Source organism: Daphnia carinata, chromosome 9 (genome assembly GCF_022539665.2).
Source record: "Daphnia carinata strain CSIRO-1 chromosome 9, CSIRO_AGI_Dcar_HiC_V3, whole genome shotgun sequence".
NCBI lineage: Eukaryota > Metazoa > Arthropoda > Branchiopoda > Diplostraca > Daphniidae > Daphnia > Daphnia carinata.
The window spans coordinates 3,190,557-3,217,880 of NC_081339.1; the positions used below are offsets into that span (position 1 = coordinate 3,190,557).

Genomic DNA, 27,324 nt, shown 5'->3' on the forward strand with positions numbered 1-27,324 from the left:
GAAAGTTGCGGGACGACACACGTCACCGCACAGCGCGTGCAACACGCGCATTTGTATCAGTGTTTCTCTTTCTCTACACGAAAAAAAAAAAGAGGATCACAGAATGAGAAAAGAAAAAATGAAGAAGGAACTCCCATTTTTACTACTGTGTACAAATATGGATAGTGTAACAGTCCTTCGGTTGGGGAACACTATGCGGTAGGTTGTCTGCAAGAAGATCGTTTCACCGGAATCGAGTCCAGAGAGACACAAAAAGGGAAAATCAACAAGAATTAAACCAAACAATTTTTTTTTTTGATAGTAATAAATTATCATATGGGAAAAGCCTTTCTCCTCCAGACCACCGAAAATGTTATAATCAACAATAAAACCGGATTTTTTTTTTTTTTCTCTTCTTTACTCGGAAACCCACGAAGGCGGCCTGTTTGCTGCGATTGATTGATGTGTTTTTTTCCTGAAAGGGGGGGGGGGGGGGGGGGAACAAAAATTGAAATTTTGAAATTGTATTGAAATGACAAGCGTCTAGCGGTGGCTTTTCAAATCAATACCTTTTTTTTTTTTACAGTTTCATTTTTGTTTGTTGGTCGAGTGGAGCAGTGAAACCTCTTTCTCTGTTCGCATTACTTTACCGTAAGATATCACATTATCAAACGTCTGTTTTAGCAAATAATACGAGATAAAAAGAGAGAGAGAGAGAGAGAGAGAGACTTACACATAAATATAACAGAAAAAAGGTTTCTTTGATGCAATTATTTGTTTTCCACTTGGTTGTACAACAACAGGAGAAATATACACAAATCGTTTGTACAAATATATATAATATATGTAGTAGAATAATATGCTTTTCTTTTCTTTTTCAAGCAATTTTTCATTTAATCATTTGCAATTAAACTATTTTTTTTGTTTTGTTTTTTTTTGTTTTCTGTTTTTTTATAATTGAGAGCCACGGAAAAAATTGTTCAATGCTTTATCCTACTGTGCATACAGGCGATGGAAAAATAACAGACAAATCGATTTGATATAATTTTTGTTTTAGATGCAGTAGCGTTAAAGAACGAGGGAAAAATGAGAGGGGAAACGGAGGGATTAGACTGGTGAATTTCAAATTTAGCAACGGTTTCTGTGTAGAGAGAGAAAGAGAAAAGTCGCGTTTGTTTCCCGGTTAAATTGCCTCACATCCCTGAGATTACATAAAGTGACCTAATCCCGACAAAGGCGATGGTTTGATGATGAAACGACGTAGTTCCAACTTGACGAAATGTGACGCGTTGGGGTTTTAAGAGATTGGACATTATGACAACTCGAGAGAAAGAGAAACAAAAGGAGACACAATTGGGACGTGGAGCAAGAAGTGACAGGAGTGACGTTATTTCTTACATATATTTTTTGTTTTCGTTTGGTGGAGACTTGCGAGATACTCTGACCTCCAATGGTCAAAGTAATCAAACGTTCTTGCCTTCCATTCTCTCTCTGTGACAAGAGAACAATGACTATATGGCCAGGCAGACCTTCAAGGCCAGGAGGAAGGTAAAAAGTGAAAGAATACAGAGTAACAACTTGCAAGTGCATTGGAGATGGGTGGACAAATAATTTTGTGAGGCAGGGGGTATAGATTGGGGAGAAAGAATGACGGGTAATATTTTGCTTTAAAAAATGGATAGAAAACAAGGTCTGTTGACTTGCGTGACAAGTTTTTTGCAGACTTGATGAGGAAGGGACTTTGACTCGAATGAAAGGGTGACGGTGTTCAGACTCAACATGCATGCAAAGGCAAAACTACACAAGAAACCAATTTGTTTTTAAAAGTGTGACAACAGAAAGATCAACAATCATAACTTTGGATCGCGTTATATATATAACATCCTCCTCAATTTGTAAATATCATTCTGAAAAAAGGAGGACAAATAGAGATGATGAAAAAGGTAAACCATTTTGAACGAGTCGCGAGCGAGAGAGACGGACAACCAACAAAACAGGAAAGAAGAAGGTCAAAGATATAGTTTCTGTCAAACCGTGTCCAATCATCGTGCGTTTTCCGTTCGACTAGCTGGTACTCTTCGATGATAATTCGCCGACGTTTTTTTTTTTTTTCCTTTTTGTTTCTTTTTCATTGGGAGAAATAAATCTCTTCGATGCGTATATAAATTTTTATGTTTGTGTTTTTAGCGGGGTGGCGCTTTCTTCACTGAACACTTCGTTTTTCCACTTTGGTTATTTCTTTTTGCACCCAAAATAGAAAAAAAAAAAAAAAAAAAAACACCAAGAACCATTGTTTGTTTTTGTTTTCTTGCTCACTGATGCCACCATCTCGCGGCTGCGATTGGAATCCTTCCGCACTAAGGACATCTAGCGGCCAGTTTTCACAACAGTTTGAACTTGGAGTCAGTTTGCCGGATAAAAAGGATCGGGATTGAAAACGTTGAACAGGATTCCGAAGAGCGTGCAAGCCGCATAGACACCCAATGCCACCCACCAGATGAGCTGCTCGTGAAGTTTTTGCTCAAAATTCTTCAAGACAAGGAGGCCGATCGTTAGGCCGGCCAAAGCACCCGTTAAGTGAGCCACGTAAGAGACGGGCGGACCCAATTGTTCGGCCGCGTATCGGTCGTAGATGGCGAATCCAACGTCGGCGCTAGCAACGTTTTCGAAAATAAAAAAAAAAAAAAAAAAAAAAATGAACAATTGCAATCTCACAAAATGTCTAATCATTCTTCAAAAACTCACCGACTATGAAAATTCCGATCAATCGAACGATTCCGAATTCCATATTGTTATAGTTCTAGAAAAAAGGGAAACAAAGGAGCATGAATTTTTAAAAAACGGTAAACATCAATGTTTCAATTGTCAAAGAAATATTTGTTTCTTGCTGAAGCGCCAGCGGTTCATGTAACGTACCAGCAAAACGTTGGCTAAATGGGCCGCTAGTAAAGCGTAGACACCACCAGAGGCACCGACGAGGTAAACGTCCGTGTCGAAGACAGATGTCCCCAACGAACCTGTCATTGAAAATAAAGAGAAAAGAATAAAAACGGATTCGCGTACAGAAAAGAAAGAGAGAGAAAAAAAAAACTCACCGGCCAAGACACCAGCCATATAAACGGCTCCTATTCTCATAGAGCCGTGGACCATTTCGAGGGGTAGGCCGACCAAGACTTGCACCAATAAGTTGAACAGTAAATGTAGCCACCTTTATTTGATTAACAAAAGAAGGATTAATTTTTTTTTTCTCTTGTTATTTCAGAATGAAATAAAAATGAATTTTTACCCAGCGTGCAAGACCATGTAGAGGAGAAATCTCCAAATTTCGCCGCGTTTGTCCGGCCGGTAGATGAAAATGGAGTTGATGGGCACTGGTCCCGACGGGTTAATCTCTCCCATCACCACCGTGTAATAAGTGAAGAAGCCCAACTATAAATCACAAAGAGAAAAAGGTATTTTTATTTTTTTTTTTTTTAAACGTTTGTCCATCATGTTTTTCTTCAAGTCATCGCCGAATTATAAATCAAAAGATAAGCGGATGATGAACGTTTTACTACACTCGGGTGTTAAATAAAAAAAATAAAAAAAAAAAAAAAAAAACGTCAGGACCTTTTCTGAAACACAAAAGCCAAAAAAAAAATAAAATAAAATAAATTCTTGACGATGTCAAAGAGAAGAACGGTCGCTTTAAGAAGCTTCCGAAGTCCCGCAAAACATAAAACAAAACAACAACAAAAAAAAAAAATGGTTTCGTTATTTTGTTCTATACCCTCCTCTTCTAGTTCTTCTCTCTCTCTCTCTCTCTCTCTCTCTCTCATTTTCAGAACAGACAGCTGGCCGATATGTTTCGACAGCGCTGCTCTCCTTGTTACGGTCGGTTCCAATTAGCTCTCTCTAATCGCCGCCGCCCCGACAGGTGGCCAACAGTTTCATTTCATTTTTTTTTTTTTTTTCTTTCTATATACCTTTTAATTTTTTGTTTTAAAAACTTAACAAGCAAAACGAGTCTGTCTCTCGCTTATTCAGTACATGTAATTCACTTGTCGGATCGCTAGACGCGAGAAACTGTTGGAAAAACAAGACTATACAATAGAAGAGACAGAGAGAGAGAGAGAGAGAAAGAAAAAGGGCGATGTTGGACCTCCCTCATCGTTAAGACACCTTTTTCTTTCTTTTTTTTTCTTTTTTTCTAGTTTAATTTTTTTGTGTTCATTTGTAGGAAGAATGAAAATCGAGCTGTGTGTCTCTACCCAGCCAGAGAGAAGCGTAGATAATCATACACATACACACAGCAAAGGGAAAAAAAATCGAAATCATAATCATATAATGAGTATTAGCCAAGGTTTCTCTGGGGTTCGAATTCTTTTCAATGCATTTGTTTTTCTGCTCCCATTTTTCTTTTCTTTTTTTTTTTCTGTGTGACTCGAATTTCATGCCGCCGTTTTTTTTTTTTTCCCTTTCTTTTGTCAATAAAAATGAAACGGAAAATATGACGAATCGTTGCAAAGCCACGTAACCGTCACGACGATTAACTTTTGCTTTCCTAAAAAAAAAAAAAAAAAAAAACATTTTTTTTTCTTTGTGGGGGGGGGGGGGGGGGGGGGGGGGGGGGGGGGGGGGGGGGGGGGGGAGAGCCTTAACCTTAAAAAACAAAACCACCGAAAAAAAAAAAAAAAATAAAATAACACACAAGAAGACAAGAGAAAAAAAAAGAAAGGTAAAATTGATGATATGGTATAAGGAAAAAAAAAAAAAGGTTTTGGCGCGCGCCAGAACCGTTCCCGCTGCTGTTGGGGCCGCTTTGCTCCCTCTTTACTCAAGTAAGAAACTGTAGCCTATCAAACGTGTAATTAAATACAAGTAAAAAAAAAGAAGAAGAAGAAGAAGGAAAAAGATCCTTTTTCACCCCCTCCGACAATCCCCCGGCTTGCCATCTGACGGGCCGCGTGCCAATCTGTTACCTTTTCATTTGGGGGGTTTCAACCCCTCGTTTCACCCACCTCCTTCAATAATTATTTGAAAAAAAAAAACAAAAAATAAATACATACATATTTTTTTTTTGCTTGTTCTGCGTGTGTACACACACAATTCCAAAATTTCAAAAAAAAAAAAAAATAATAATAATAAAAAAAAAATATGTACACTGACCGGTCAGCCGTCTGCTACCTGTCAGAAACCTTCAACAACCTTCGCCCCCCCCCCCTCTTCTTTTTTTTTCCGGATATGAGACTAGGTGGTGTACTCTCTTTTGCTTTTTTTTTTCAGGTAGTAATGGCATATAGGGCTTCCCTATTTTTCATTTATTTGATATACATTTTTTTTTCTGTAACGCTAAAAATTCTTTTCCCTCTCTATTGAAATCCCCTCCCCACCTCCCTATTTATTCCATAAATGTACACACACACACACACACATAACTTTGTGTGGTAGTGTGAAGCAGAGGGGGAAGAAAGCGATGGGGTCTACTACATCATTTCTCTCTCTTCTAAATTCTTTCATTTAGTTGCGTTATTACAAGCAGCGAGGGTGACATATCCGTCCGCGTGTCACCGCATACGTAACAAGAGTGGTTTTGTGTATGCGCGGGTGTAGTGCATATAGGCTGGTGTAGGGGGAAAGAAGAAGAGAAAGAAGAAGAAAAAAAATGTTAAGCATCCGATTTCACCGTGTCCCGCGCGCTAAACGCACAAAATATGTCACACGAATTTCATTTTTTGGAATGAATGGGGGGAGGGAAACATTTGACGACTCGTCAACACAGCCAAGATGATGAAGAGAAAACATCACCCCCACCACCCCAAAAAAAAGGATGGCTCTTGTTATTCTATCCACGTTTTTATTGTCTTGTTTGTCCTAATTGATTAGATCCTTATTCAATCCTTTTTTTTTTTTTGGAAGTCAATTTAACCCTGAGGGCACATTAAGTCGATTACGTAAGTGAGAAGATAAAGAAAGAGACTGATCAAATAAAAAGCAAAAGGGATTGATTAAGTTTGTTTCTGGTACATCCGATATGAAAATCCGGTGTGTAGGACTCCCCATCTTTTTTTTTTTTAAGGGAAAAAAACGAAGTTGAAACTCGGCGAAACCTTAGGAAAACGAACGCTGATAGTGTGTGCATAGTAAATGAGTTTCCCTAAAAACCCCGATGTTCTTCTACATTACATCGAGTAGGGGTGGAAGTGATCGAGTGGCAAAAAGGAGCAGCTTAAACACGGATTAGAACACATGTCATATCTTGTCCTGTGATTTCGAGCATTTTTTTTGTTGTTGTTTTTCTTTCACCCCCTACCCCTCCACCTACACCCTGAAGTATTGCAATCGATCGGTTGGCTGTTCTCCAGTGTTCTAAAAATAAAAAATAAATTACCCTTAGAAAAAAAAAAAAAGCTCCTAACCAAAAACAAATGCGTGTAACACTCATTAAAAAATGTGTGTTAAGAGCCTACACCGAAAAGCCGAAAACATCAAAAACAACAACAAAAAAAGGAAACAGCGGGAGGCCCACGCTTGCGTAGAAACCGGTTCCAGGTGTCAACAACAGCGTCGGCATCCTTAACTTATATTTCCAAGTTTTAGAAAATTAAACATTCAAAAAAAAAAAAAAAATTGGACTTGGTAACTAGGCACGTTCCATTGCATCCGTCAAACGTCTATCTCCCCCCCCCCCTTTCTCTATATAATTTTAGGTGTAACTCTATCGCAATCAAAAACCGATAACAAAAGATTCTCTTTTCTTTAACAAGAAAAAGAATAATAAAAAAAAAAAAAAAAGAGAGATCTCCACTTTCTGATTAGAGTTGCAGCAGCTGAACACTGGGCGGAGCGATGGGGGGGGGGGGGAACAAAAAAGCAAATGTTGTGTGGTCTTTTTCCATACTTTTCAAGTGGAAAACACGTGCCATCCGGTCTCGTTATAGAGAGATGCGCTCGCCCAGACAACACACGAATAGAAACGGGGGCCCATCTATAAATGCATCGTGTAATTCTAGATGTTTTTATTATACGAGCGCGCGCAAAAAAAAAAAAAAAAAAAAAAAAAAAGAAGAGAGACCCACCAGATTTCTCGAACTGAATGTCTACAATTTTGTGTGTGCGTGGAAGACACTGAGAACACACCACACGATGCGGGTGAATGGGCTTTTATCTACACGCACGACATCCAACGGATTTTGTTTTTTTTCTACACGCTGCCTGATAGAGATAAAGAAGTGGGGGAATACCTGAATGGACAAGAAAATCGCCTTGATCGAAATTTTCAAAATTGATCGGAATCGATTGGGCCGGTTTAGCGGGAAAAAAACAACGAAAAAAAAAAAAAACGCATGTCGTGAGTCACGGACGATGTTTTCTTATTTATGATGATGGGAATAATAAATAAAAAAAAGAAAATTCAAAACTGACCTCAACTAACGTGATGAAGATGATGAAAAGGGGCGGCGGGCAGCACGAATAGCGGTCCGCATAATACTTTCGCTCCCGTTCGTCCGTCAGGAACTCGTCTGCAATCACCTTCACCATTCTGCGTTTTTTTCCCCATTGATGAAATTCAAACATTTCAACCGGAATTTAAAAAAAACAAAAAAAGATTCATTATTATTTAATAAAGAAGAGCCACCTTTTTTTGGATTGGAATGTTTTTAAAGATTAAATTGAGCTACTGATATTTTTTTTTTTTTTTTGTTTAATCCAAATGCCACACCCTCCCACTGTGCTTTAACTCTCTTTATTTTAGTTGGCCATTGAAATTTTCTGAATTTGTGATTGACAGATTGACAGATTCGTCACTGGGGGGCCCTTAGGGCAGGTGTCACACTGTGTGCCATTTAATTAGTATCCCCTAGTCTTCCACAATCACACGCACTATAATCTACATTGCCCTCCCTTTTTCGGATTTAAATTTTTATTCTATTTTATTTTTATTTTTATTTTTTTTAACTGCCATGATGATAATCCTCTTTCTCTTGGAAATCCCCTTGTACAGATCCAATCACTAACCACCTACACAATAGAAATCGGAAAGAAAACAAAATTCCCCGATGTGTTTTCATTTTTCAAATCTACGTAGGAGGGCTAAATGCAAAATCAAAAGGAGAAAGAAAGTGGGAAAATACAAAAATAAAAAGGGGGATAATGTTACCTTTGAAATAGTGTGGGCGGCTGGATGAGCAGGTGAAAATCGTTTTCGCTGCACACTTGACGGTCGCGGTGATGCACGGCGCACTTGAAACTCCGGCTCCGCTTCCCGCTCATCTGCAAACGACATCAAACAAAAACAATTTTGATTTTCAATACATCAGTGAAAAAGAAAAGAAAAAAAACTAGCGGCAAGGTCGATATGATAGTTAGATAATGGGGTCAACTGAGGTCAATGTTGCAACCCTCTTAAAAAAAATAAATAAATGAAGGGGGCATTTTTTTTTTTTTTTACGTAACTCTTCCTCCGATGGCAGAGGTGAGAGAGAGAAAAAGAACAAATCGAAGACGGGCGTGGTTCTTTCTTTTTTTTTTTGTGTTTAACGACGTGTTTTGGTTATTGAAGATGCCAAATAATGTCAGTTATTTGAACGGTGGAGTGAGAAAAGAGCGGGAGTCCCCCTCCCGTAACTTGGCCATCCCGACAAACGTTCTGCCCATTTTCAAAAAAAAAAAAAAAAAAAAAAAAAAAATAGAAAATGACCGGCGGAAGTGACGCTTGATAGAACCGCTGCTTTTCATTCACTCGTTTCGGGACTTTTTTTCTTTCTCCACACATAAAACACACACACACACACACACACCCGACAAAAAATAGGAAGAAAAATATGTATATCGAAATATTACAACAACAAAAAAAAAACAAAAAAAAAACTGCCGTTTCCGGAATGGGTGGGTTAGAGAGACAATCAACTCTCACGGTATTATAATCCCGTTTTTTTTTTGTTTTTTCTTCTCCAAAACAAAACAAGAAGAAACATTCGTGACAATCAAAAATTCCTAACACATCAGCAACAAACAAAGATTTCAAAAAAAAAAAAAAAAAAAAAGAAAGAAAACAAAATAAATAATAATAAATAAAAATGTTAACTAACCAGACGTTTAGAATCCAATGGGAAGTGAAAACATGTTATCGCAAAAAAAAAAAAAAAAAAACTTAACGATTGGAAAATGTGTGTGTTCGTTTTCGTTACAATGGGAATCCGCACACACACGCACTGGCTACACGAATTTTTTTGGTCACGATGTCGACGAAATGTAACTCGCAAATGAAAAGACAAAATTGTTCCAAAAAAACAAATTGTAAACGACCTGGCTTAGGCGGCGGCCGCCACGACACTGAAGTAAGAGTGGCAAAGGTGTAGGAGGCTTATAGTTTTTTGCTGTCCAAGCGCAGGAGGAGGAGGAGGAGGGGTGTGTACACACACACACAGGGAAGCAGCCAACTTCCAGCACAATATCCAACACAGAGTCGGGGTAAAAAAAAAAAAAGGGATGCTCCTCCTTTCACCAGGCTCCTCCTCCTCCCTTTTTTTTGTGTGTGTGTGCGTGGAACAGACGGCCAAGAACGATGGCCAATCGCTGGCTATATCTGTCCGGTAGTGTGTGTGTGTTGTGGGACCTTTACAATGAACTTGCTCGACCCTTTCATCTTTAACACGGTTTTTTTTTTTTTTTGCGCATGGAACATCAAAGATTTTCTTCTTTTTTTTTTCCCTCTGTGTGTGTGTGTGTGATGGCACAAGGGGAATGTACACACACACACAGGAGAAATGATGGGAAACAATTTAAAAAAAAAAAAAGAAGACGAGATAAAGATAACACTAATCGATTTTCGGAATGGTGATCCGCCTCTTCTCTCGCTTTTTTTTTGTTTCTGGAACGTCTTTTCATTTTTTTTTTTTAAGAAGAGAAAAAAAAAAAAAAAAAAAAAACAAGAAAAATTCGATTTTTATGATGAGATCACAACGCGTGACTATTGGGGGTGCGCCCTTGTCTTCTTCTTTCTCGTTTATAAAAGTCGAAATTCGTTGATTGATTTAACGGATGGAACTCGCATTTTGTTGACACTTGAACTCTTTTTAATTTTCTTCGACAATGGCGCGGGGGGGTGCGCCAGAGGTTAAGGAGGTTCAACAGGAAGAACATTTTCTTTCTTTGCTTCTCGTATATGGAGACAATTGGAAGGAGCCAAGACGTCCTCCCCCACACACATCCAAACGTTCCGGAAATGGAGAAACAACATTCTTTTGTTTCAGTTCCTTTTTTTTTTTTTTTTTTGCTTCTATCGCACCCCCACACACACACACACACACACACACACACACACACACACACACACACACACACAAAATGAGAAATCTTTTTGTGGAGCACGTTCTGTCGTTTAGCATTGGAACAGAGCTACTTTTCAATGTCTGTCAAGATGAGACGAGTTGGGGGTACGTATTGTTTTCGTTTTGGAACAAAAAAAAAAAAAATTCAAGAATTATTAAAACTGCATCGAATTGGACGTTGTGCGAGACGGGGAAGTTAAAAAAAAAAAAAAAAAACGCCAGACAATCTTTTGTTTCATTTTCTTTTCGACTTCGAGAACGTGACGACGATTCAGCCAAACAATCAAGCATTAAGACTCCACTGTTCCAGGAAGGCCAGACCATTTTCTATGTCATTAAAAACTCCCAGAAAAAAAAAAAAATGAAACAAATTTTTTTCGGGACTCTTTTTTTTTTATTATTTAAGAGGGATGTGTTTTTCTTCATCGAAGCCTGTCGAGCAAATTAGTAACAGACTATCGGACCGGAGAAGGCCGACGACGACGGACGATACGTATAACAACGGAATAGAAAAAAGAAAAGAAAAAAAAAGAGCAGGTGGAAACAACAAAACAACGGGGGGAAGGCGCTCGGCCAGTGGCCGTCGTCGCCCGGCACCTTCTAATATTAAAAAACGCAACACAACAACTAGACGCGACACGCTCCGATGCGCTTCACCGACTCTGCGCACGCGCCCCATTTCCCTTTTTTTTTTTTTTGTTTTGTTTTGTTACACATTTTTTTTTCCTTTTTTTTTTTTTTTTTTGACTTCATCAACGTCTAAGAATTAAAAAAAAAAAAAAATTGTTCGGTGGATATTTGTGGGTGTGTGAAGAAAAATGCGCCTCGTCACACAACAACAACAACATCAACAACGTCCCTTAAAAACTTTGCGCTCTTTTCAATGAGATTAAGATAACGGCTGCTATCTCGCCCCCCTTTTTTTTTTTTTTTTTTAAACGCGATGCTTCGACAGCTCCCGATGAATCCAACATTTTTTGAAAGGGGAAAGAAAAAAAAAATAAATATTATAAAAAAATTGTTGTGAAAAAAAAAAAAAAAAAAAATTGCACATTTTTCCGGGTTTAAAAAAAATAAAAAAAATAAAAGAGATGGCGATTAGATCACTTAACGAGGTTTTTGCATGAGCAAAATAGTCCCTATACGTTTGGGGCATATGCAATGATGGATCATCTTCGACCTGATCCATAAAAACAAAACAAAAACAAAAGTACCTGCATTGGAAAAAAAAAAAGAGGCAGGAAAAACTCGCATTTTTTTTTCTTTCTAATCAACGAAACTAAAAAAAAAAAAAAAAAAAAAAAAAAAAAAAATGGGAGGGAGAGCAGAAATGGTCAGCGAAGAACAGGTGAGCGGATGTGGCCATCTCAAACCGTGCGGATCGCCGGACCAAAAAGCCACCATTCCACCTGCTCTCTCTCTCTCTCTCCCTCTTCCCCCACCCCCCGTGTAACACACACACACACACAAGTCCAACTTGCGCGTGTTACAATTCATTTTTTTTTTTTTTGTACTCGCGTCTGTCCAATTGTTTTTCTTTTTTTATCACCATACACAAGCAAAGAAGGGAGGGAAACCTCGAAAGAAACCCAAATTTATGTGCAGACACACACACATGAACATTCCCGACGAACTTGCAATAGTTCTTTCCAGGTGTGGAAACACTTGAAAGATATGATTTCTCGAAAGGCAGTTAGTACAAAAAAAGGGGAAAGAAAGATGGGAAGAAGAAAGGGTTGATTTAATTAGTCAATCAGAAGAAAAGTTGGCGTTGTTTTGTTTTTTTCTAGTTGAAAAAAAAAAAAAAAACAAAAACAACAACAATCGGAATGTGTTTGGCGAAGCGACAAACAAACGGGGGCGAACCAACACAAGAGGCCACGCAATGGCTTCTGGAAACCTTTGAATGTTAGTCTATACATTAAAGATGATTTTTCTTCTGTTGTTGTGTTGTTTATGTCTCTCCCCCATGAGTTTTTTTTTTTCTTTTTCTGTCGTGAGAGCGAAACACAAGCAGAAAGAGATGACGAGTTAGCGCTACTGAATCGCCGATGAGAAAGAGATAGGCTAATGAAAGCCCCTTTTATTTTTCAAAAAAAAAAAAAAAAAAAAAAAAAAAAAAAAAAAACGCTAACGAAACGACCCAATTATCGAGGAATTCGTTGCGCGTTAAATAATTCATTAACTGACCACCCTCGCCCTGCCCTTCATCGAAAAAGACAAAAAAGGACCGACCATTTCCTGATGATTGTGTCGACCTACCGCACAATACCATTTTCTTCTTTTTCTTCAATAATGATGAGCACGTTTGTTTTAAACTAATAACATAATACAGAACGCTGCTTTCTCGACTTGTTTGTCTATATGTACACTAGTGATGCTGTTTGCGTGTTTGATTTTTTTTTTTTTTTTTTTGAGGACCCGGAGCGGCTCATTAGGCAGCTAAAAAGGGCGGAGTAAAAGGCAGGGGTTTTTCTTATTTTTCAATGAATAATTCATCGTCGGCAAACAAAAGAAGACGACTCAACTATATCGTTTCGAAAAAAAAAAAGAAAAAAAGGGGGGCTAAAGTACTATTAGGCCTTACAACAACTACCTCGACAACACACACACACACACACACAAAGTCTATACACACACATCAAGGTAGATGCGCAGCTCCTTGGGCGGGGCAATGAACATTTCTTCCCCAACTAAACACAGAGGGAAAAAAAAATCAAGAAAGAAAAAAAAAAAAAAAAAAAGGGGCAGCCAACGGGGGCAAAGTCGGGCCGATCGAGGACGGATGGGATCCGCCTTATATTTATAGGTGAAACATCTCTCTTTTTTTTTTTTTTTAAGAAGAAATTTTTTTTTTTTTTTTTTTTCAGTTGTTGGTAGCAAGTAGAAGAAGTCGTAGACCCCCCGCACTGCATGTCAACTGGACCTTTTTTTTTTTTTTGTGGCCCCCCCCCCTTTTTTTTCTTTTTTCCAACAGAAAATACAATTTGAAAAAAAAAACATTCCAATCGTTGAAACCCCCAGATCGTCAGGTGGGGCAAAAGTCTGCAACAAAAGGTTAAAAAAAAAAAAAAAAGAAAACCTTTGACAGTTCTACAACTTCTTCTAGCCATTTCCACATATGTTGTGTATAGATGCAGAAAATTGTACCGATTTCTTGTGAGAGGGGGGGTGGGCTACTCCCTCCAACTAACTGCATACCCCCATCAAAAGAAATGCTTGATAATAATAGCGTGTGTGTATGTGTGTATATATGGGATTTTTTTTTTTTTTTTTTAAGCGGGGGTAAATGCATTGATAATGTACGTATAGATGTGTCCACACCTGGGGGATACGCTTCGTCTTTTGAGGTAGACACACGGAGGAGGGGGAGTGAAAGGTAATAAGAGGGCGCGGTTCGGCTGAGAAAAATCGCGTTCAATAGACGGGGAAGAAGAAAACGAAAATGCGTGGCATTTTTGAATGGGGAAAAATACCTTACAATTGGCCATGTCTTTATTGGCTCAACAACAATTCGGCACAGCTCGTTACCACCATGCCGCCCCCCCCCCCCCCCCCTTCTCAATTCATTAGTCACCCATCGGACGCGAGACGAATAAAAAAAAAAAAAAAAAAATTTGGGAAAACATGTCCGTTTCATCGATGAGGTACGTTGACGACTGGGGTGGTCGAGACTAGCTCCTATCTCTTTTAAATGTAGACACACGAGTAACACACGTTGGGGGTAGATTGGACTTGTAAAATACCTGAAACTTTCTTCTTCTTTCCCTTTCTGCATTTGGGCTGTGTGTATGCATTTTTTTTTTTTTTTTTTATTATTTTCTATGTTTGCTGCTATTTGATGTACCTTAACGCGGCGTGCATGTACACTATAAAAAAAAAAAAAAATGTACATCTTCATTTTTATTTTTTAACAACTGCCACAATTGTTGCCGGCTCGTGTTTTTCCAATAGTCTCAAAGAAAAAAAAAGGAGAGGGATCCATCAGAAATAGTCGGAGCAAATTGGGTCGGTCTTTCCTTCTCTCGTTTGCACCTTAAAGGTTGAAAAGAAGAAGAAGGGAAGAAACAACGGGATCGAAATAAAAATAAAGTTCATTTACGGGTCTTTTATGGCTCTCAAAAAAAAAAAAAAAGAGAGGGCAAAATGAAACTTTCCATTTCGGACCCTGAAAGCCAATAACCTAAACAATTAGTCCGTTTTTTTTTTTTTTTAAATAAACTGCGCGCGTGCTGTGCAACAATCGAAACGCGGATAGCGGCCGCTTCGTTCGTCGAAATCAAACTTCAAATATTTTGAAAGATAAGAAAAAACGAGAGCGATGTCACTTCAAATATTTGGTTTGAAAAAAAAAAAATAAAAGGCCATTAGAAAACAAAAAAAAAAAAAGAAAGAAAGAAACAGGAAGAAGAAAGAGTGTTACTTCCGTTAGTTTCTCTCTTGTCATTGCGAAATGGACAACAAAAGGTAGGATTCGTGAGGGGAGAGTTCGTTTTCCCCAATTTTTTTTTTCTTTCTAGTTTATCTCTCCCCTCGTGCAAAAGCTCGAAACACCTGACTCGTTACATATCCGGTTTTTATTTATTAAATACCCCCCCCCCCAAAAAAAAAAATGAAAAAGACCGGATGGAACTACGCTTTTCTTTTTTTTTCTTCCATATTTCTATATGAGTGTAGGTGAGCGTAGAAAAAAAAAAGGACTAAACATCTATTGTCCTTCATGTCCGCCTGTCCAGCAAATAAAACGCAAAGCCCTTCGCTATGACAGTGACTGTGCCAAATATAGAGCGGTGTGTGTGTGTGTGTGGGAAAGATCAGATAAAAATAAATAAAAATGAGCAAATTGGGTGTAGGCTCTCGTCTTTGCTCTTTTCAAAACGCTTGGCACACAAACTCGGAAAGAAAATCGGACGTGCCAATCCTTCTAACCAGAAGCTCTGATCATCGGAAGATTTTCTCTCTTTTCATGCGTCCCTTCCATCAGCTTGCCCATCTACCGCCGACAACACAAGAAAAAGAAAAAAAAAAACGGATCCATTAGTAGCGGACATATGCCCCCCCCCCATCATATCTATTGTTGTTTTCTAGAGACGTGATCTGTGTCATCCCACACACGTACTTTCAACATCAGATTTCTTCAACTGGAAACAAATTGAATAGCATTTTCAACAAGAAAAAGAAAAATTATTTAAACCAAAAGAAATTTTATGAAGGAAATCCTTTTTCCTTTTGATCTATAGTTAAAAGATTTTCGGTGATCTGTGGCAGTTGGACGGATAATCTGATTGCCCTCTCTTTAAACTATTTAGACTTGGCCTTTTTTTTTTTATATTTTATTTTCTCTTGGCTGTGTACTTTTTTTTTTTTTTTTCTTTCTTGTGTGATTTATTTGTCCAGAAAAAAAAAAAAAAAAAACCCAAGAAGGGAAACATTCCAAAGCGGATTATAGCGAGATATGGACTGGAACTTTTTTTTTTTTTTTTTTTGCTACATGCAAAAGAGGGTAGCTCTTAAGGCCTGTGCGTATTCACGTCGAGCACGTCCCGACCATTTTGGACAAGAAAAAAAAAAAAAAAAACCATTCAAAGAAGTGACGGACGACAACTGAACGTAAGGCCAATTCTCTTATTTACTTAAATATATTATTCTTTTTTTTTTTTTTTTTTTTTTTTTTTTTTTGCGCAGAGGACTTGTTTATAAGAGGGGAATAACTACAAGAGGAACGGACCGGCCGTGCGGGATGTAAAAAAAAAAGGGGGGGGGGGGCTTCTCTTTTTCCTTTGAAGGTATTTATTATATGATCAGAAGCATCGTAAAATTTTAGTGGGGTTAAACGTTCAAGAAAATGCGAGGAGGAGCCTTCAAGTCCGTCGCTAAATGGTTTTATTGACTGTGTTTTTTTATATTTTTTTACCTTGTCAATGTTGACTCTTTTTCTTGAAAGAAATCAACATTGACGTCATTTAAAGATGATGGCAAAGAATTCACCTTTTTTTTAAAAAAAAAAAAAAAAAAAAAAGATAATGAAGTGCTAACTATTATCGCCAGAGAGAGGGAAAAAAAATAATCTTTCGCTATGCCCCGGAAATGGTCGAGAAAGTTTGTAATTGGAGCCGGGTCAGGATCACGTGACCTCGTGTGGACAGCCGGTCTATTTGACTCTCTCTATCCTGTTTTACACACACACACATATGTGAGAGAGAGAGAGTTTGTAAGACACAAGGATATTGGGACAGGAGGGGGACAAGGAAATAAGGTCCGCTCTTCCTACATCTTCTTCAGCTTCCTACTTCCTGGTCCGCTTGTGTCAATTTCATAGCCGCCCCATTCTTTCTTTTTTTTTTTTTTCCCTCTTCTTACACACATTTCGGAAACACCCTTATCTCGCCCCCACTAACTTGTACAAAACACATGCACGAGCCAAATGAAGAGGGGGGGGGGGACTTCCGCGTTTGCCGATAGAAAAATGTTGGACCTTTTTTTTTTTTTTTTTTTTACTTTCCTTTTGGGGAAATGACGACGACGTCGAAGGACTACACACACACACACACAAAAAAAAAAACTTATGGCTTTTGTACTCTACTAAAAACTAGTTCAGCAGTGACGTAATTGGCTCATTAAAACAACGCCCACCCTAGTCGTCCACGTTTGCCTGTCGAACTCGTAAATTTCGATTCCAACAAAGCGAAAAAGGCCGGAAAAGACTTTTGCCCGTTTGCGAAGGAATTCGAACCTTCCCCCCACATTTACGTCAAATCCCCCGCCCTTTCAAAAAAAAAAAAAAAAAAAATGCGCAAGTTCAGTTACAGATTGTCCCAGTTAGTTTACGAGTATTCGAGAAGAAATACATTTTCTCGCATCTATTTGAAGAATTGCTCTCACAAAAAAGAAAAAAAAAATGGTCAGTTGTAAAAAAAAATCAAAAGAAGAAGAGCTTTGCACGCGAGCCTTGTTGACAAAATGTTCAAACAATCACAAGAACCGGCTCTTCTATTACACACCCGCAACAACACGATACAAAAATGAATTCGATGGTCTCCCCCCCCTTTTCCGTCATAAAAAATATGTTCGTTCGTGTCTGTTGTAAAAATGACATTTTTTTTTTTTTTCAATGAATGGATGAAACATGTCTACAATGTCCTTTCCTTTTTTCATTCATTTTTTTTTTTTTTTTTTTTTACCTCTCCACAACTATATAACCTTTCCAATATTTGAATTGCCGTTTTAAAAAGAATTGTGTACGGTCACGGTTATGGGTTTGTTATACATATGGCCCTCCCTCCTTTTTTTTTTTCTTGTACTATACGCACACGCTATAATTTAAAAGCCCACCAATTCATCAAATATTTAGAGGCTGGATGTGGCACACAATTCTTTTTTTTTTTTTGTGAATGAGAGTCCATGTTTTTAATAAAATATTCTTTTTGGAAAGAGGCTGCGGCTCATTAAGTGTCACCATAGTGACGTCAAGTACCAGAGAAACAAAAAAGGAAAAAAAAGGGCGTGCCCCCCCCCCCCCCGTTTTTTTTTTTGGCCACGTTCAACTCGACTAACGACGCCATTTATATTACACACTACACTGAAGATTTTTCCCCTTTTAAACTCAAAAGATGTTGGGGGGGGGGGGGGACGCATCTCTCCACTAGTTCCGGTCACTCCCTGCCTCCCCCCTCTCAGGAATAACAAAAATAATATTCAAATATTATTTCAACGATAGGACAAAAAAAAAAAAAAAGGAAAAATTTTCGGGTTGAATTGAAGAGAAAATCCACACACATCGCACAGCTGTGAATTCTTCAACCATTCGCTATAGGCCAACAATAATAGAGAAAGAAAAAAAAAAAAAAGGGGAAATGTACGTATATAAATATAGAATAACACCGGGGCCTAAAATAAGGAAGGTCCACTTTTTTTTTTTCGACCCAGAGCAACAGCCGCAAGTAAAAATAAGAGGAGAAAAACGAGTGTGTGTGTGTGGGGGGGGGGGGGGGGGGTTGAAAGAGTTTTTGTGTGTGTGTCCCTTGTTGACACACGCGCGAGCGGCGGGCGGACACATGTGGCCACTTTCACTTTTGTGTCCCTTTGTTTTGGCAAAACCCAATGAAGAGAATTCTTTTCTGGAAATAACCTTTTGCACCCTCCGAAAAGAACCAAACCTTCCCTAAAAATATATATATCGTTTTGAGCCACTTCTGGCTCTCCACAATACCAAACATATTAGCACCGGCCTCAGAAGCGCATTCACCCCCTCACCCCCGGTACCATTTTTGTGCTGCCGTTTCTTTCATTCGTCCGCGAAAAACACATGCCGCTATTTGTGAAGCCCATTTTTGTTTTTGCCCATTTCGCCACAATCTGCTGGCCGTTCCATCAACTTGTTAACGCTCAACATTTGCGTTCCGCACGCGAGCCTCTATTAGCAGAGCAAATGGAGAGGGAGAGAGTATGGCTGGATGCAATGAAAACAAGTGGACACATCAAAATGTTATTTTTGGAGCCTATGCTTTCGATTACGTAAGATTGCCTCCCTCCCCTTGTGTTATCTTGTTTGTGGGGGGGTGGGGGGTGGGATGTCATCGTCATTGAATAATCATAGCAAAATGGCCAATCGGTAAGAATTGGGGAATTGATTGACAGGGAAGAAGCAGAAAAGGATAGTGATGGACGGGAGCAACAACTTTACCGACATCGGTCACGCGATACGGTGATGGATGATTGGTGCGTGCGGACGCGGAGAGGGGTGGTGAAGTTTGGAGAAGAAGAAAAGGGAGGGGATTTCAAGTCCCGCTAGCGTTTTTGAATTATTAATAAAGAGAGGAGAGAGAGAGAGAGAACGAGAGAATGGGCCAATAGCGTGATGCTGGTGGGGTGATGAATGTCAACGCCATCTTTGATCGAGTATGCACAACTGGTGGATCAATCAATCAATCCATCATCAATCAATTGGAAAGACGGGAATGTTTTCGTTTTGGAAAAAAAAAAAAAAAAGTAAGAAAAAAGAGAGGGGAAAAAATAATTCATAAATAAATTCACGTCCACTCACCACATTGACAAAGTCCTGGAAGGTGATGGCCGACGTTCGATATTCGGATGGTCGGCTGGGTCGGTCGCCGTGGTGACCGCCACCGCTGCAGCCGCTCTTGTTGTCCTCTTCCTGGTCGTTGTCCAGTTGTTGTTGCAAGTGAAATTTCTCCTCCAGCTGTTGGATCTTGTGCGGTTCGATGTGTTGACGAAATTCAGGCGACCGCAGCGCCCGGCCGAAATCCTCCCACGGAATCTCTCCGAACCCCTCCGGATCGAACTGCACACAACGAATGAAATTTTTTTTTTTTTTTAATACGCCCACACGCACACATACAGACACAGAATGAATGATGAGAATTGGCTAACGATCCAAGACGGACTAAAAAAAAAACAAAAAAAAAAACTCTTTTTTAATGAATGTGTCGATCTCTCCTTCCTCTATACCCCCAATTCAATATACCGGAACCCCTTGCGGGAGGGCCTGTTTTTTTTTGTTTTTTTTTTACACAAATCATATCCGGCTTGCGTTTTGCTTTTTCCTATATTACTTGTTTCAAACGATGTGTCCATTTTCTTTTTTTTCCCGCGCTCCCCCCCCTCCTCCTGTCCGGCGATAATCTTCAAACCGCTCCTGTCACGCGTTGTTGAACTCGTTAAACGAACCTTCCTCTCTCTCTCACAAGGAAACGGCAAAAAGCACACAGTAAAAGACGCTGGTGCGTGAACTATATTAGAAAACGTCTAGCCAACAAGTCGGGCAAAAAGAAAGAGAAGTCCAGCTACAGATACCGTAGGTTTGTTTCGCTCATTATCAGCCTATTCTTTTCTATGGAAATAATATTTAAAAAAAAATACGTTGAAATGCGTACGTTAGAAATTCCTGTTTTCTTCTTTGACGAGAAAGTGAAATCAATTTTTTTTTTGTTTTTTACAACAGAAGGGGAAAAAAATGGATGTACAATGGAGAGAGAGAGGGAGAAAAAAAAAGTGGAGCGGTCATCGGAGAAGGTTTCGGATAACAAACAGAAAAAAAAAATAAAATATGGAGAACGTGGGAAATGTTTCAAGCAAAAATCGAAATACGGAATAGACCCGTTGTAAAACGTTACACAACCTCATTACTTTTTTTTGTGTTGTTGTTCAAGGATCAACGTAAAGGAAGAAAAAAAAAAATGTAATGTTTGATTAAACGGAACCGTGTAGAATGTGTATACCTGTTCTGGTGTAATAAAGTTTAAAACGGATAATCCTTCGCAAGAATTTTGTTTGAAAAAAAAAAAAAAAAAAAAGAAAATTTGAAGGGAACAAATATATGCGGGTCAATCGCGCACTGTTCAAAAATGAGGATGAAAAAGAAGGAAAAAAACGATCGGGGAGGTCTTTGAAAATCCCGCGGACCTTTTGTGAAAACACGTCCGGCGGACGGCAACGTTAGCGGGCGACTGGAGGGACGTTGGACCTTTCGTATACACGTAGCAATTGTTAGCCCACGATGGGACGATGTTACAAAAAGTGGGGGGAATTTTTTATTTTCATTTAAAAAAAAAAAAAAAAATTGATGGGAATCATGTCATTTTCAATATCTAAAGTTTTTGCCCTGGACTAAGCCTATACACAACCCCCTCCGTGGGATTCGATCGTTTAATCGATAACGTCATCAACGAGAGGGGGAAACACAAAAAATTCATTCACTTGTTGAATTTTTGTTGTTTAAAAAAAAAAAGAAAAGGGATAATAATAAATTTTTTTCTGTGGACAAGCTTGAAAAATGAATCACTGCCATGATTAATACAAGGCCTTTCAATTTATATACACAGACACACGCAAAAGTTGTTGCCTTTTTTTTCTTTTTTTTTTTTTTTTAGATTTTCATGGAGGCCACTGGACGAGACTTGGGTGCCGCTAAAAAAAAAAACAAAAAAAACTTGTGTCGCGCGAAGCGGCCAAGCGAATCCGGTGAATGGCCGGATGCGGTTTTCTATTCCGTTCCATCGTCTTTTCTCCCGGCACTTGATGTGTATGTTGTTATTATTCTATACGTATTGACTGAAATGCCTGAGCGCGCGCGCGCATACACGCACATCTTTTCTCTGTATTTCTTTTTACTGATGACCATTACAAAATACACACAGGGATTCCCAGATTGATCATCCGTTACAGTCCCAAGTCTTTCCTTTCTCACATGACGTCACGGCGTTTTTTTTTTGAATAAAACGAATTGGCTAATGTGTTTTTTTTGTTTTTTCTTGAATTGGAAAGGTAAAAAATGCCTAGTGACATTCCGATTGACCAGGTGCAATCGCTTTCTCCACAAAATCCGCACACGCCCCCATCTTATAGCTTCTCTCTCTCTCTCTTTTTTTCTATGTAAAAACGTTTATCGATAGGCGATAAATCATGTGGCCACAGGCCAACCCAATTTGGCAGCACGTGGGTCCTGGACAACTTCAGCTACACTGCTGGGCAAGCCTACTGGTTGGTCAAACAATACAAATATCTGCCAACACCCAACAGTTCTCCGGACAAAAATGGAACAAAACAAAAAAATTTTTTTTGATCAGAAAAAGAAAAACCTTTGACCCTATTCTTTAGGTTTGAATAGAACCGCGGAAACCTTAACCGATGCGACAATAGGGTTATTCATTTTTATATTTATGATTTTTTTATTTTTCCCCATTGATCGGGACGTGGGGGCCTGTCGACGCGCGAGACAAAAGACGCTCCCCACTTTTTATTTTCTTCTGTATTCCTGAACGACGACCGCCGACGCTTATTCGTTCTGTTGTTCTGCAGCGCGTTTGTTAAAAGTTATGGGATCGCTCACCCTTCGCAAAAGAAGAATCGGCCCTATTTTTGTGTCAGAAAATCTTTTCTCATCGCGCACAACGGATGCGAACCGTTTGATTTCATCGGTAGCTAATAAAGCCAGCGCTTAATCCGTACACGAAATTATATACGACATATAATAAAAAATGGCCGTTTTTTTTTCTTACCTGGTCAAACAGCTGGCGCCATTTCTGCGAGAGAAAAAAAAGAAAGAATAAAAGAAATAGATTAGCATCAATTAGCAAGTTGTTTGGCCATTCGTCAAAACTGCAAAAACCGCCAACGAAAGTGACTAAACATGGAACAACAAAGCATCGTTCCGATATGACAATAGGCAATCATTTAAGAAAACATGAAACGCAAATATGCGAGTTACGCGGAATGGGGACCCATTACAGCAGCTTTAACAAAATGTTACGCCACTATTTCTTTTTTTCGGAGAAGTTCTTTCCCAAATATGAGCCTGAGAAAATTGAAAAAAGGAGGAAAAAAAAACAAGAAAAACTTGGGAAAGAAAAATTTGAATGCCGAAACGGATGGCAAAGATGGAATGTGTCTCGTTATATTTGTACACTCTAGTGACGAGGTCGTATGTATTTTTTTTTGTTGTTATCTTCGATGTTCTTCGGGTCGGTCAAAAGGACGGAGTATCACACGAGAAGAGCAAAAAAGAAGGAAAAATTGTTAAAAATAGGAGGTAAAACGTATGGCCAGAGCTTATGGTATAAAGGGAAGACTAAAGAGTCAACAAAAAAAGAATTTCAAAGCGTGATAGTATTCCGCCGCAGCGGCAAAAAAAAAAACAAAAAAAACAAGGAGGGCTATAAAGAAGCTTCTCTATAGGAAAGTAAGCAGCTACCATGATACCGATAAGGAACCTTGGCGGTCATTCATCACGAGCTCGTATGCTGGATAGTGACTAGCTTGTCACTAATTTGTCCACTTCGTCAGCTCGCCAAGTCATTTTTTCTTTTGTCTCCCCCCATTTCTTGCGTGTGTTGGTATGTTTTGAAAATGGTGGGAGAGTCAGGGACTCTTAGAACCCCCGATGGAGACCAAAAAAAAAAAAAAAAAAAAAAAATTAATGAAAATAAAAAAAAAAGAAGGAACGGGATAGGTCATCTGTCAATCTGGGAAAAAGGAAAGAAAACGGGTCGCGCATTCCGGACGGGCCGACATTTTCCCATGGAATATCAAAAAAGAAAAGAAATAAAATACAAGGAGGACAATTCTCGGGACTGAAAAGACAGCGCGACATACTCCTCCTATATGGGAGCCACAGAGAACTTTTGCTACCGCTAACTACTACCGACTAAGACTTACGTGAAAAATAAACCAAAAAAGAAAACAAGACAGGGGAATTACATAAGAATGAAAAGTAAGGACGAAAGAAAAAAAAAAATGAGCGACCCAGAAAAATTCTTTGCCTCATGAGAAAATGAAAGATTCAAAAGTTTTTTAAGGAACGAGACAGAAAGAGGGGGGGGGGGATTCTCGTGAATGTGTGTTTTCCTTTTAAGAAAAAGAAGGGAATGTCGCCCATCAGCAATGTGTGCGTGACAGCTCATCAAATTCTTTCGAGATCGAAATGTACAGATAAATTAGAGTCGCTATTTGGGGTTTTAGGTAGTTTCGCCCTGATAGTTGTGTTTTCACCGCTAGATGTCCGAAGTTGTCATGTGTCGTATCTAATCGCTAGATGGCGTTACGCGCTGGAGAAAACATTTTGCAAAACAAAGAAAAAGAAAAATTGACTGAACACGAACAAAGCTCCGTTAAATCATCCATTCATAAACAGGCCACAGCTGTTTCCATGTCTGAGAAACGTCTGAATAAATCATCAAATCCCTATTGAAACCGAGCAAAATCTCATTTTAAAGGAACCATTTATTTTTGCTTGTGTTCTTTACTTTTTTTTTTTTTCGCCCTTTCGCTTCCGTCCTGTTTTCTCCGCACATATTCCGAGAAAGAAAAACAATGTCGTTCGGTCTAAATCGCTGTAAAATTCATCGTAAATGTTGCACAACAAAAGATAGTCTTAGGTAGACAGAAAAAAAAGAAGCTTGAAAACAGTAAATAGGAAGGGCGTGTGGTGTGTGTCAGCGTTGCCTAATGGACCGGAGAAAAAAAAAAAATGAGGATCGAAGGAGCGAATGACGGATGAAAAAAAACTGAGAGTGGATTTTCCTTGTTCAAGACCATGATATAAAAAAAAAAAGGAGGCGATTTAGAGCGCTGTATGCGTGTGCGGTCGGAGTTCACGCCGACCATTCCCTTATTTATATCTTTTATGTGAATGTCTCGCTGAGAAACGACCAGAGGAGGGGCGGACGCATTGTTACGGGACAACAAACAGCTTGTTATTTATCTCGACCGACGCCCAGCAGCCAAACAGAAAAGAGTCCCAAGAAAATGACGGTGCGGAATTTTTTTAAACCTCTAACGACAGAACCATCCACACCCCACACCCCCGTTGAAGCAAAGCACATCATCGCACAAGTTAAAAAAAAAAAATAGACGTCTATACGATCGATGAGAGTATAAAATGAAAATTAACTTACGTCAGTTAATAGTTGCCTTTTCTGTTCGTACTCGTCGTCATCTTCATCATCGTCTGATGTAAGCACCGAAATGGCTTCGAGCTGTTGGGCTCCGTAACGGCTGATCCTTCGGTTATTGGTGGCCGTTAACGATGAGCGGTGCTCCGGTGAAGCGATCAGAGTAGCCGCGTCATTGGTAGTCGACACGGAGCCAGGAGATGATGGCATATCGTACGAGACGGGCGTTTCAACCACCACCATTCTGCCTTCCGCATCTTCTTCGCCATCCGTTAAGATCCTTCGATTGTTGGGCCGTATCGGCCACGACAGACGCATGGCGCTCTTTCTTTACCCCACTTCCTCTTGCTATAAAGAGAAAAGAAAATAATCAAAATCAATTGAGATGGTCCCTCCGAAAATAATTTCCCTCAATCAACAATGCATCATATCAGACGGGAAGCTGTTACGTTTAGCTCTCTCTCTTATGTTCCCTACAGAATATAGAGAGACTCTGCCTATAACCCGATAAACACGAGTAGACAAAAATGGCTGCCAAAAAGATACACAAGAAAAAAAGCTCGTTTGAGCAAACACACTGTGTCTCGCATATACAGTACAAACAGGCACATACACGTAGTATATTTACTGAAGAAATGAGATTATATGCCCCGCATGAAAGTATCCAATATCTTCTCCCCCCTCTATAACTCGTTTTTTGTTTTTCCCTTTTTGATATGCTTCAATATCTATGATATTTGTTTTTATTATTATTAAATAGAATCCCCAGTAGGCAATCGGCTTTCACGCAACACGGCATTCTCCTTCAACGCAGATAGCATACTTAACGAAAAGAGAGGAAAGAAAAACTTGTTTCAAGTTGTGTTTTCGCCCAGCCCTTTTTCTAATGGAGCGCAACTCGACTGTGACTAAAGCTCATCAAAGGTTTGATTGCTATTACCCTGACGACATCGTGTGGATCTTTCACCCTATGTACACAACTGTCTCTTGGCTACTTTACGAAATTAAATCGATACACAGAACCTTTTGGGACTCGGAAACACATTAACTGTATGCACGTTAACTGTCGATCGTTTCCTCGCATTGCCTTAACTCGTTTTTTCGTGACAAACTGTTCGGGTACCCGGAGAGCCTGCAAGGAAGGGGGGGGGATTCCGGGACGGTTACGTAAACACCCAGAGGCAATTTTGTTTTTGTTTTACAGGTGAAAAGTCTTTTGTATGCTTTTTTTTTAACGCCCCCCGAGCTGTTTTTTTTTTAATACACAAAATTTTTAAAGGCTGGAGGGAAAAATATCGAATTTGGCGTGTTTCAACGGTAGCTATCGATTGATAAAGGAAGCCTCCTGATAGGCAGCAATTCAATTAGAAGTTCAAGCGCCTCAGCCATTAAGCGCCTTAAGGCGACATTTGAACAACTTCTCCGTGTTTATTATGCATGTATTCTATTATTTATACACTACTTTTTTTTAGTCGAGGGTTGTCGTTTGAAAATAGAATCACTAATACATGGACCACAAGAGCCAAACTCTTGAAAAGTCGTCCAACGAAGGGGAAAAAAAAAACGAGAAAAATAAATGCAATCACGTTTTTTTTTTACAAAAATCGATTGGGATCTAAAACGTGTGTTTCCTATTGCGACATCATTAAACCGAAAAGAACTTGTGGCGAAGAAGATTGAGTGTGCCATTCAAGTGGATGAACGCCACGTTCCACAAACATGGAAGGCCATTAAAAAGAAAACTTGACGAAGTACTAGCAGCAACAACTAAAAGTTTACGTAGTTAATCAAACGGGCATGTGTAATCAGTCTTAATTAAGCCTCGCTATTCGTGTGCTATGCCACCATAATAGACTGTGCACAAATTATACATCAATAGACCGAGTTATTTAGTGGGAAAAAAAAAAAAGAACTTACTTTTGTGTGTGTACGCTGGCGGAAAGGAATTCACTGGTACGACTGAAGTAAAAAAGAAACGAAAATGGAGGGAACGGGCATACACACCCGAACTTCCGGTGTAATCAAGTCGACACACACGAGCGATTGTTTCGTTGGCACTCGACAAAGTTCGTCATCAACGTGCGTGATTCACCACGAGAAGTAAAAAAGAAAAAATTCGAATGAAAAGACTTTAATGGCAGTGAGAGAGAAGGGAAGAAAAGAAAAAAAGCATGGGGCATCAGACGACGACGTTGCTCGACGCAACCACATGCCACGCCGTCGCAAAACAAACTGAACTGTTGGCGCATGGGAAAGAAGAACTTTCCCTCCGATTGTACACACACACACACACACATACACACGCACCAAACGATGGAAACGAAACAAAAATACGAAAAAAGAAAACGACGACGTCCCGCAGGGCGAACTAGTGAAGCACCTCCTATTTTTCGGCACGTTCAACGTGTGTTTTTGTTATTCGATGGGTTCGTTGACATGAAGCGAGTTCGCCCATTATTGAAACTTGGACAATGAGCTTCTGCATTGAACATGGGGAAACTTTTTGTTTAAAAAAGTTGATTCGAGTTAGGAGGTATCATCACATATTCACTCGAATACTCTGGATTACGACCGAGGCACGTGGCAGTCAGGCAACGAAGAACAGCGAACTGAGAGTGGGGGAG

The 27,324-nt window shown here is 39.2% G+C and overlaps 1 protein-coding gene across 1 annotated transcript; it reads right to left on the minus strand.

The window, feature by feature from the left end:
- Positions 1 to 1,379: 1,379 nt before the first annotated feature.
- Positions 1,380 to 27,012, minus strand: LOC130688198 (rhomboid-related protein 2-like). Its single transcript, XM_057511159.2, has 11 exons — positions 26,618 to 27,012; positions 24,704 to 25,048; positions 22,310 to 22,333; positions 19,336 to 19,593; positions 8,120 to 8,232; positions 7,384 to 7,501; positions 3,266 to 3,408; positions 3,075 to 3,187; positions 2,896 to 2,996; positions 2,721 to 2,779; positions 1,380 to 2,632 (listed from the first exon to the last, which is right to left on the minus strand). The coding sequence occupies exons 2-11, from the start codon at positions 25,016 to 25,018 to the stop codon at positions 2,383 to 2,385; spliced, it is 1,494 nt and encodes a 497-aa protein (XP_057367142.1). The 5' UTR covers positions 25,019 to 25,048; positions 26,618 to 27,012; the 3' UTR covers positions 1,380 to 2,382.
- Positions 27,013 to 27,324: the final 312 nt, after the last annotated feature.

Excerpts from the sequence above, each read along its gene's own strand:
- LOC130688198 (XM_057511159.2), bottom strand. The coding sequence starts at position 25,018 with ATGCGTCTGTCGTGGCCGATACGGCCCAACAATCGAAGGATCTTAACG. Across the intron at positions 3,188-3,265 it reads TACATGGTCTTGCACGCTGG|GTGGCTACATTTACTGTTCA; the intron begins GTAAAAATTCAT and ends AATCAAATAAAG. Across the intron at positions 2,997-3,074 it reads TATGGCTGGTGTCTTGGCCG|GTTCGTTGGGGACATCTGTC; the intron begins GTGAGTTTTTTT and ends TTTCAATGACAG.